The sequence below is a fragment of the Trachurus trachurus genome (assembly GCF_905171665.1).
Source record: "Trachurus trachurus genome assembly, chromosome: 7".
Classification (NCBI taxonomy): domain Eukaryota; kingdom Metazoa; phylum Chordata; class Actinopteri; order Carangiformes; family Carangidae; genus Trachurus; species Trachurus trachurus.
Genome location: NC_139901.1, coordinates 14066747 through 14078938, shown reverse-complemented (window position 1 = coordinate 14078938; position 12192 = coordinate 14066747). Strand labels below are relative to the sequence as shown.

The 12192-nt window shown below is 44.4% G+C and overlaps 1 protein-coding gene across 1 annotated transcript in view; it reads left to right on the top strand.

Annotated features, from left to right (window-relative positions):
- The window catches only part of bsna (bassoon presynaptic cytomatrix protein a), a gene marked incomplete at both ends in the record, with an annotated part of 132679 nt that overhangs the window by 100547 nt on the left and 19940 nt on the right, over window positions 1-12192 (top strand). Inside the window, 2 exons of the mRNA XM_083975145.1 lie at window positions 1738-2190; window positions 6525-11897. Coding sequence (XP_083831271.1) covers window positions 1738-2190; window positions 6525-11897 — 5826 coding nt within the window. The remainder of the gene's footprint in view (window positions 1-1737; window positions 2191-6524; window positions 11898-12192) is intronic.

Genomic DNA, 12192 nt, shown 5'->3' with positions numbered 1-12192 from the left:
GTCCAGCGCTGCGTTCTGCGGTCTGTTATTTCTGTATAACGGACCGTCGTCATGTATAACAGACCGTTGCTAGGGACGGCGCTCTGATCAGCGCAGCACAGAAAAGAGAAACTATGCAGGATATTTACCTTGTGTTTCATTTTTACCGTCATTAAACAGCGTCGGACTAATAGTGATGTTAGATAAATGACTTGTAACCTGTTACAAGGAGAGTGGAGGCTCCTTCCACATCGTGGCTGGAAACCAAACCTGCTGATCAGAGCCTCTGACCCGGTGTCACAGCTCTCCTCTCCTCTCGTCTCTGTGCAGCTGGCACCGCGGCTCCGCGACACAAACGCACCCCGTAAAAAGGAAAGTTAATCTCTTGTTTATGACAGATACGACTACACACAATACACACATTTTAACACGTGTATGGTAATCTATCGATCCACTGATTGATTATCAAAGGCTTCAAATGCACGAACGGGAGGAGGCTCGGCAAAACAGCGGAAGTGACCGGTCTTGCAGATTCGCTAAATGCAATTTTAAATCGATGAAAGTCGTATTTTGATCAACATTATGTTTCAAATTAATTATTTCACTCGTAAACCGTGTAATAAGCGGGATAATGTACAGTTGGTCGGTTGTTATGGAGAAATAAACCCCTTCATGTTGAATGAAACCCCTCCGCTTCGCGTCGGGGTTCCATACAACCTGTCGGGGTTTATTTCTCCATAACAACCTCCGAACTATACATTATCCCTTACATATTGTTCATAGAAATTGTTTGTACGACATTCTTCTTTTTGACTTCAGAGAGATATGACACTGCTCAGCATCAAACAGCAGCCAGATCTCAAACTGTTAGGGAAGAAATTTGGCATAAAAATCACAAAAATGTTGAGTTAATGTTGTGTGCACAGGTTGTTTCTCCTGTTGCAATGTGGTCAAAAATGTTGTTAGGCTACTGCAGGTTTTGTTAAATTCTAGTTTCTATTCATGAAGTTCTTTTCTGTCTGTTTAGCCACTGTTCTCTTTTGTTTCAGTGTTGTGAATCTTTTCGATGAATCGTTAAGACATGTTGTTGCAAAACTTTTTAAGTAGGCCTACAGGAAAAACTCTCTCTCTCTCTCTCTCTCTCTCTCTCTCTCTCTCTCTCTCTCTCTCTCTCTCTCTCTCTCTCTCTCTCTCTCTCCTTCTCTCTCTGTGTGTGTGTACACTTCACAGTTGCCAAGTTTTTGCCAGTCAGCCTCACAGTGAGTGAAGCAGTGTGAGTGGTGCTGATGTGATGACAATATAGGGTGCAGCGATCACTGCATTGGCCTTTTACAAGTGTGCAAAAGCTCATCTTAAACTGCTGAAGCTCTGTCTGGAAATAAGATTTACAGTGCAGCATGTAAATGTGTGTGTGTGTGTGTGTGTGTGTGTGTGTGTTGCAGTCTGCTCTTTAAGTGAAATCGACATTTTGAATGTTAAGCATATTAATCAGTGTGTTGAACCGTCAATCTTATTTAACCCGACAAGTGAAAGAGGAACGCAGTGACTCCTGTAGAATAATTTCCAGAGGATTAAATGTCATTTTATTCACCCAAACACACACACACACACACACACACACACACACACACACACACACACACACACACACACACACACACACACACACACACACACACACACCGTAGTGTTGAACCTGTATAGAAAATGAGCTGGAAGAAATATTTAGTTGTTTGTTTTTGTTTTTGGCTATTTCAGAAAAAGGAGTGGTTATGTCTCAACTGCCAGACCCAGCGGCTGATGTCTGGAGGTGGTCTTGACGATCCTCCACTTCCTGTCCCTCATCCGTCTCCCAAGCACCAGCCAATGGGCTCACCCCGTCACCAGGCTCCGACCAGCCAGCAAAGCCCTCTCCACAAACCCACCAGTCAGCAGGGACCCAGGCCAGCCCAGTCCCAAAAACAACAAGTGGGAACTGGCGGTAGCGGACCATTTGCACCCACCGCTGCCAAACAACCAACTGACACCAAGACCACAACGTCATCTTCGGGACCAGTACCATCCATGGACACCCAGAAACAGCCAAAACCCACAGAGGAGAAGCCGAAAACCGAGCCTGATAACCAAACTGCCAAAGAGACTAAACCCACCCAGAAGAAAGGAGAGCAGATCACACAAATCAAGGAAATCAAGAAATCCAGGCACTATGATGTAAGTCACATATTTAACGCTTTAGTCCACTGAACTCTGTATGTTAAACTATGGGAACAGACCAAAAATGAATAGAAAAAAATTAACAGACCTGCATTGTAAGGAAAGTAGACAACAAATAATTTGGCAGATTTTTTGATACTACCATATTCCCGCTGCTCACCATGGAACCCCTAGTCTAACATACAGAGGTATGGACCAAGACACTGGTTTTGTTGAGTGACGTCTTCAGCCTTTACAGTCCAGGACCACTATGTGAGTTTGCATGGCTGTTTCAGCGTGACTCTGCTTCACATTCATACACTTTTTCCATCAGTTTAATGAGTTTCATCCGGAGCTGCAGTCCACATGATACTACTACAAACGAGACAGCAGAGTTTAGTGAGAGCAACATCTGGACTTGAGCTTGGTTCGTATGAAGATTGTTAACCAAGCTGAACAGACGTGCCTCTGTAGGACCTAATTATTGGCTTCTGTAAGATTCCCTGAAGTCCTGTTTGCCTTGGTAGCTAGCCTCTAATCCAATAACTTTTCTGACTCCAACATTATTTCTTATGAACTGAAACATTCAGAAAGAAAACTAAAATCTTTATTTTGTTAGCATTCATCAAACGCATGCTGCCATAATGCTAAGCTTGTTGCACACTATAAGCCTTTGTTGAATGCAAACGGAATAACTTGTTTTGTCACTGACACCTAAAATGTGACTGTCTCTTAGATTAGTAATCATCAGCGACATGTTTTGGTTGGAGTTCCTGAAGTTAGTGTGGGTTAGCTTTGTTTCCTGTTCGCAGACAGCTGAATCAGTCTCATCCATGTTTGTTCTTTTTTTATTAGCTTAGCATAGTAGCTTGTATGAAGGGAGATGTCACATTTGTAATCCCACTCTCACTGATTGATTTCTTCCAACTGGTGCCATTGACAAGCATAACACCAGACCTATTTATATCATGGAAATTAGAGATGTTGTCAGAAATTCAGAGGTCTGGAACCAGGCAAAGGTTAGAGAAGGATGAAATTGAATGTGGTCTGAATTATCAGATCTCAGATGCATTCTTGATACAATTTGGGTGCATTCACTCTAGGGCTGCATGAAATGCAAAAAACATCATACTGCGATTATATGGGCAGATATTGCAATTTCTGTGTGAATAGCCATTTTTTGCTTCATTTTCACTCAAAGTAATATAAAATGTTGGGACACGTGGTACCTTCATCAAAAAAAAACCAGCTTCTGCTCCTGTTATTGCCATATTGTGATTTGATCAACTGCTCACAATTTTTATTTTCTCTAGTTCACACCTGAACTTAGAGCTGACAACTTGTGATCGAATCACCTGAGGCAGATTCTCGGTGTGAACAGGTTTGAACAGGATGATAGATCCCAACTAAATTAGGTTCAACGCACTGTTGACTTAAGTCTTCACTAGTACATTTCAGAAATGTCAAACATTAGTTCCCAACACTGTCACATACTGAATTCAGAAACATTTGATGCATGTGGTTCATGTGACCTGGGGAGTTTGTGGTGTCTCACACAAAAGCTATGAATGTAAATGTTTTACATAATAACAGATCTGTTGCCTCGATAGTTTCTCCATTTTCATAAAGATTTTAATGCTGTGTTTAGAGTTTGTTCTTGCTCCTGTGGTATTGGCTTTTCTGAAATATTTGTGCAGATGTTTGCTCACAGATAAACACTTTTTTGTTAAAGTTCAGCTCAGTGAGATTCCAGCAGCTTGGCATCAGGTTGACTACCATTTTTAACAGTACGGTAAAGCACAGGAGGAGTAAAAGCAGCAGCAACTCAAATGTCCCTTTTTATATCACAGGAACACAAGGTTTTTGCTGAACTCTTCTTTATTCTCTAAAGCAAGTTATTTCTTTTAAGTGTATGTTGTAGACTCAAATTTTCCATTATTTTCTAATGAATATTTTAGATCTTTTCCTCCATGTTTCTTCTCGCTCTTAGAATTCAACAGTAAGCTCATTTTGTAACTTGCTTACTGATCTGTGAAATACTCTCAACTTCTTTTTTCTTCAGTAAAAAGATATAGTCAAAACATAAATGTAATTTGGTTTCACCCGTTTTTCTCTGTTCAGTTGTTACATTTAATTATGTTTCATCTTAACAAAAGGTCAGATTCATAATTATAGTGATGAGGTTTACAGTTTTTCTGGGAGCTTTAAATTTGGATTAAGATGACTTAGTTTGCTGACATACATTTCCAGGAGTTTTGTATTTCCTCTGTCTCATTTTACCACACTCTGTTTAAATGTTATTTGTTCCCATGATTTTATTTGTCTCTTCCTCATTAAATTACCTCTTTAGTCTCCTTACGTCCTTATTTCAACCAAATATATTTATTCCTTGCATATCTTGTCAATATATTTCTATTTAATGTGCAGTCCAGATTTCCCTGCCTGACACAAAGTTGAAATGATGCTGAACACTACATCACACAATGACGGTCACAGAGAGTTATGGTCTAAGATGATGCCTGTTTATTTAGAACTGTAAGTTGAACCAATTATTTTCTCCTTTAGTGTTGGGCGTCCATGGCTGTTTGGAGAGCATGGCATTGATTCCCTCCTCACAGAGTGCTGACACTGCAAGTGGCAGCAAGGCGTTCATGGATTACCTTGGGGAGGGAGGGAGGGTGAGCGAAAAACACAGAGGGAAAATCAGTGAAATAGTGCCTCTTCTTAGTCAGCGGCAGCCATCGCTCCCATTGAAATATGTATAAAGATTGGCGTGTCATGAATATGCTAAACCTCCAAGGCCCTTAGCTGAAGTAATGCTGCTTTGGGTCTTTTCAAAAGCAGTGCAGACCTCCCTCATTTTGGGAGTCGCTAGGAATTTTAAGTATACAGTAGAGAGCTCAAAGTAAAGTCTCCTCTGAAGTATTGTAACCAGCGTAAGAGGTTTTCTAGAAAAATATTTCCATAATTTCTCTATATTTTATATTCTTTCCTCCATCACCCCCTTTTTCCTTTACCAGGTCAGTCCCTTTGAGATTATGATTTGGCATGTTATTAAAAGACATCTGAAACAGAGCCATTGATGAATGAGTTTATGTTCCAGTCATGTTAATATCACAATCTTACCTTTAGCTCATCTGTATAAAAATATTATGTTTTGACTCCTATGAAACAGTTTGACTAAATCTCTTTCCATCAATGGCTCAAAAATGATTAAAACCTAAAAGTCAAGATTTGATAACTATATAGTAATGTCATTTGTCTTAATATTGTCATTTATTTCATTATTTGAAATGTATGTCTTGATAAAGAAGACCTTACTTTGAATGTTTTGCTTTATTTTTAAGACATAATTTTATATAATAACATTGTAATAGGCATTATATTTTTCATGATTTATTTACAATTTTGTTCAAAGGGCAGATATACAGTAGCTGTTGAATTTGCTTATTGAGGTTTGGAAATAGGAGGTTGTATGTTAACTCCATCTAAATGTTGAGTGTTTTTCTGTGTAATTCTGCATTCATTAATACATAGCAAATTCAATCCTGTCACATTTTCTTTGCTCAGTTTAACTGGTGAACTCTTTCATGAAACAAATTGTAAGCATTCAGTTTTGGCCCACATACCTAATGAGCTCAGTATCAAAGAAAAAAGTCTACTATTCCAATTAAATGTTACTACTATTTTTTGGTTCTTGTTCAATATTTTCAAGTTAAGATGTTATTTCACAGTGTAATGCACTTTTTATGTAATCTTATAACAATATAGCAAGACATGTTTTATGTAGACATCCAAATTTTCATACTTAATAAGGAGAGCCCTACTTCATTAGATCCTTGTACAAAATATATGTAGCACTTTAATTACTTGGTGACTAATGCTCCAAAATTAATGGATAATTTACATTAATCATGAGCCATTAAAACTCTATTAAATCACCAAATGTTAGCAAACCTCTTGGAAAAGCTCTTGAATGAGCTTGGACAAATTGTAAATTCACTCAAGACATTTGTGTCACTGCTCTATCTCTTCTTCAGATGCTTAGTATTAGAGTGTGGTGCAATGATAAATGTTGTCTTTATTAATAAATCAGAGAACTGCAAATTTAGCAGAATGACAACATATTTAAAAATTGAAAATGTTGTTTTCTTACTGCACTGGCAAAGAGGAGATTTATCACTTCAATCACATCTAAAAATCAGAATTTAAATTTATGTGGGCTTAAAGTGTTTGCATACTGATGTGCTGATTCAGCATCAACACATTCTCATACTTTGCATAAGGGGGCTGTAGGTTATATTCCCTCAAATCTAATGCACACTCTTCTTTCTTTCTTCTTCTCTGTTTAGGACACAAAAAGCAGCAGCACCCATGACTTGTCACGAAGCCCTCAAAGCCTCAGCGACACCGGTTACTCGTCTGACGGCATCTCCAGCTCCCACAGTGAAATTACAGGCCTAATCCAAGAGGAAGAGATGAAGCTAAGCGAGAGGGGAATCAGTGTGCGGGGCTCCCCACCGAGCCCCTCTGAAATCACCAAGCTTGAAAGCTCCATGAGGCCTTTGCTGGAGAAGAGCCTGTCTGAAGATAAGGCGGACAGAAGGGGACGGAAGCACAGAGACAGAGATCTGGATGACAGAGGCAAGCAGCGTCCGCGCTCCCTGTCAATTCCACCAGATGCGTATGACTCTGACGAAGAACTGGAAGACATAATGGAGGAAGAGGAAGATGGAGGAGACTGGGAGAGTAAACGGAAGGAGGGAAAGGAGGAGAAGAAGGAGAAGAAAAAGAAGGAGAAAGAGGCTGAGCCCACGGAGATGACTGATGAGGAGTTCATGAGGAGACAAATAATGGAAATGAGTGCTGATGAAGAAAATGAGGAGGAAGAAGAAGAAATGGAGGAAGAAGATGAGGAAGATGAAGGATATGGCTACCAGAAACCTAAGAAAAGCCACCACAAGCACACCATCTCAGACTCAGGGAAGGAGAAGAGACGCCTTCAGCATCACTCCAGCAGTTTTGAGGAGGAAACGAAGAGCTCCACTGACATCTACAAAGGCTCCGTGGAGGAAGGTGAGGAAGACGTGATGGCGTCACAAGGAGGCCTGAGGCGCTTCAAAACCATCGAACTCAATAACACCAACAGCTACAGCCGAGACATGGAGCTGGGCAATGAAAATGATCTGAGCCTTGATCGCGAACCAGAGCTGGAGATGGAAAGCCTGACAGGATCTCCTGAGGAACGTTCTCGAGGTGACTACTCCTCTACTCTGCCACCCACTTCTTCCTCATATGGCTCTGGCCAGTCTCCTACCTCCATCTCATCCATGGAGGAGGACAGTGACAGCAGCCCCAGCAGGAGGCAAAGACTGGAAGAGGCTAAACAGCAAAGGAAAGCACGGCACCGCTCTCACGGTCCACTCCTTCCCACAATTGAAGACTCTTCAGAGGAGGACGAACTGAGAGAGGAGGAAGAACTTCTGAGAGAGCAAGAGAAGATGAGGGAGGTTGAACAACAACGAATAAGAAGTACGGCACGAAAGACCAAGAGAGATAAGGAAGAGCTGAGGGCTCAGAGGCGCAGAGAGAGGTCCAAGACACCACCAAGCAACCTCTCACCCATTGAAGATGCCTCTCCAACGGAGGAGCTGAGACAAGCTGCAGAGATGGAGGAGCTCCATCGCTCCTCTGCCTCTGAATACTCCCCTCAGAGTCTCGACTCAGAGGCAGAGGGATATGAGTCCAAACTTTACAAGTCAGGCAGTGAGTACAATCTGCCCACCTTCATGTCGCTCTACTCCCCGGTAGAGAAATCGTCAACTACAACAACTACCACTGCCCCGTCCTCAACCTCCAAACCACTTAAGAGTGCTGAGGAAGTGTACGAGGAGATGATGAGGAAGGCAGAGATGCTTCAGAAACAGCAGAAGCAACAGCAACAACAGCAGCAGCAACATGGCAGGCATGGGCAGTACTACGACGAGGACATTAATGGAGAAGGCTACGATGATGAGTATGAATATGAACAAGAACAAACAGGATATGACAACGAGGCGGTAGAGACGGAAACAGATATTTATGAGGAGATTCGACAGACATCTCAGAACATAACCAAGATGCAGCAGGCCACTGATGAGCAGGTGGAGATCGAGATTGAAAGCACCTACCCAGACAAGCAGCTTTTGGACACAGGATCAGCCTTTGCTAAGCTCCTGGAGCAAAGCAATGCATTGTTGACTCCAGGCACCAGCCCCACCCAGATCTCAGCACCTGTCTCCTTTGCTGAGACTGGAGGACGGATCCCAGATGTTCGAGTTACACAGCATTTCTCGGCAAAGGATGCACAAAAGGACAGGATCAAGAGCCAAGCCGGAAAGAATGGAATCACACCAACAGTGGCTGCCACCACGATTGCAGCTTATGGAGTTTATGCCAGAGATGCAGTAACTCTTTCGCAGACCAGTTCAAGCCATACTATGACGACCACTCAGTCTGGAATATATGGCCGACACACAGGAAGTCCTGCCACGTCATCAGCCACAGTCTCAAGTGTATGCAGCAAGATTGCAGAGATTACCCAAGCCTACAGTCAAAGAGAGGTTATAACCAGAAGGGTTGGGGACACTAGGGGTGTCCAAGTGCGAGACAGCTCGACATCCTCTACTGAGAGAATTATTGAGCCACGTTCTCCCAAGTATACTACTTATTACCGGAGCACCAGTCCTCCTCTTTCTCCATCACCACCACCGCAGAGTCCCACTCGATCACCTTCCAGAAGGTCCACAGCTGAGTTTTCCACACAGACTTTCAGCTCAGCGTTGCAGTCAGGTTCTGGGCCCACGTCTCCAGTGACGGCTCAGGGAACCCAAACGTCACATCGGTCAGTTTCACCTCGGCTGTATCGACAGCAGTCTTCCCAGGATGCCCCATACTCCCCACCTCCAAGCCCAGCTAGGCCAATGACAGTCAACACTGCTACTTCCCCTCTCTCTTCACCCACACGATTTAGCCGTCAATCAACATTCGAAGCGTATTCCCCATGTGGCAGCCCTCCAGACACACCACCGTACCAACAGTCTCCTACGCGCAGCTTCTATCGAACACAAAGGGTGGAGAAGGTAAATGTTGGAACAAGTATGGTCACCACTGCCAGCACTTACACCAGAGGGTCCATGTCGATGGATAACATCTCCCTCTGTCGGATATCTACAGTTCCGGGAACTTCCAGGGTCGAGCAGGGCCATATGATCCAAGGTGGAAGTGTTGTGGATCTGAGAACAGTCACCAAACCTGCTCCTATTATCATGACGGACCAAGGAATGGATCTCACGTCGCTGGCCACTGAAAGCAGGAAATACCACGGTGGATCAGAGGGTAGCAGACATTCAACAATTGTACAGCCACTGATTATGAACTTGAACACCCAGGAGATCACCACTCCAACCACTGTAAGTGTCACTGTGGCAGCTTCGATGTTTATGACCCAGCCCAAACAGCCAATGGTTTATGGTGACCCACATCAAAACCGAGTGGATCTGGGCCAGGGTATGGGCTCAGCTGTGTGTCTGTCCCAGAGCAAACCACAAATTTCACCTCCAAACGACCCGACTATACCAAAAATTGATGCCAAACTGGAAGATCTCAGTGTCCAACAGAGAGAGTTACAAAAACAACAAGAGAAGCTGCAGAAGCAACAAGAGCTCCTCGAGCAGCAGCTGCAGCAACATCATCATTTGCAACACCAACAGCAACAAGTGTCAGCTCTGGCCAGGTACAACCTAACCGGCCAGATCGCACCTTTACTTAAAAAAGACTTGCTAGTTAGCCAAACTAGCACTGCCTCGGCTGTGGTCAGTGCTGTATCACCAGTCATTAACCCTGAGCTGTATGGCACTGGTCCTATTGAGCTGAAAGGGAAGCCCAGTCCACCTGGTATGATGCCAGGAGGCAAGTCGCCGCATAGCATGGTGGTACAGATGGACGGAGGACCCGAGCAGGCCAGGGCAGTCACTCAGCTGGTGAAGGTAGAAGAAGGACAGGATGCTGTGGATCAGGCAGGTGGACAAATTAAACCTGACAACCAACCAGCTTGTTGTGATGTTGTTTACCGGCTTCCATTTGGTGGAAGCTGTGTTGGTGGTTCTGAGAAAGAGGGTATAAGGCCTCCATCTGCCCCACCTCTCAGTTACGAGTCTGACAGTGAGAGACAACCTGAAAGGTACCATGAGTATCCAATGGATGAACGTAAGGCCTACACACTGCCTTTCCCTGGCAGACTGCAGCCATCAATGTCTGATACAAACCTAGCTGACGCTGGGCTACAGTCCTACCAGTCTAAACTAGAACCACACCTTCAAGCCGCAGGAGAACTTGCTATGGATATCACTGCTATGAAGCAGGGTTATGGAGGTTATATGGGGATGCAGTATGGCTCCTATACAGATTTGCGGCATGGCGGAGACATCACAGCCCAATCACTGCCTATAAGGAGATATAATTCCCTTTCAAACATCAGCTCAGACTATGGCTATTCTGCTCGTGACATTGCTAGCTTCCAAGAAGCTAATTTGGCTCAGTACAGTGCTACAACCGCCAGGGAGATCAGCCGGATGTGTGCAGCACTTAATTCCATCGATCGCTATGGAAGCAATCCAGACTTGATGCAGTTTGCCACTTTGGGGAGAGGAACTGGCCCCGGTGCCTCCAGACTTGTAGCTGGTCTTGGCATGAGACAACCCTTCCTCATTGGACTGGATGGGAAGCCAATCTCTCACAGTCAAGCACTGACCAACCTCATCAATGCCAGACAAGCCAGTCTCAGAGCCATGTACCCTGCTGCTATTAGGTCCTCTGATGGGATGATCTATTCTACCATTCAGACCCCAATTGCTTCCACCCTTCCCATCACCACCCAGCCGGCTTCTGTTCTTCGCCCATTGCTGAGGGGTGTCTACAGGCCATACCCCTCTGTCAACATGACACCTGTGCCTCTCTCCAGTCTGAGCCGACTGCCTATGAGCCCCAGGATGCCCTTAGGAGGACAAGGTCCAGTCCGTTACCCGTCACCAGGACTTCTCCAGACCACATCAGCCACTGCTACAACTATGTCAGCGCCGGTAGGTGCTCCAGTATCAGCTCCCATGACAACTGCAAGCTCTGCAGTTCAGGATGAGCCAGTCTACCTTGGTAAAGGTGCCACACTGACATCTTCATCAGGAGAAGTCACATCAGTTGGAGGGACAATTACCATACCCACAGAGCCACAGCAGCAGCCAATTAACCTATCGCAGGCACACCTGAACAGTCAACAACAACAACAACAACAACAACAACAACAGATGACGACTGCTCAGCAGCCCCAACAGCCTCCTTCAGCAGCCCATGCCTACCCACCCTCAGGTCCTTCACACACCCACGGATACACTCAACCTCCAGCTGGCCCCTCTGCCCCCTCCAGTGGTGTACCCCTTCCAGGGGGTCTTCCTCCCTTTCCCCCACCAGGAGCCATGCACAAGGAGGGTGAAACCGAGGCAGAGCGGCTGCATCGGCAGCAGGAGCAGCTTCTGCAGATGGAGAGGGAACGTGTGGAGCTGGAGAAACTGCGGCAGTTTCGCCTGCAGGAGGAGCTGGAGCGGGAAAGGATAGAGCTGAAGCTGCACAGGGAGAAGGAGCAGATACTGGTGCATAGGGAGTTACAGGAGCTGCAGAACATCAAGGAACAGGTAGAGGGAGAAACAGGAGGCCAAGCACAGAGTCTGATAGTTGGTGTCTTGTTTGATGTTTTGTGGTTGTTTTATTGTGCACTGGATTTTGGTGTGTGTTTAGCTGTTTTATTGTTTTCGTGTTGGTGCTACTTGTGTTGTATCCCACTGGGTTGTTTTCCTTTTATGTTATGTAGTTTTCAAGTACTTTGGATTTGCTCTGCAAATTGCATTGTGCCCCAAAATAACTTAACGTATCTTATATCCAGTATACGGTATATGCATGTCTTTCGATGCACGTCAACTGTCAGTTCCT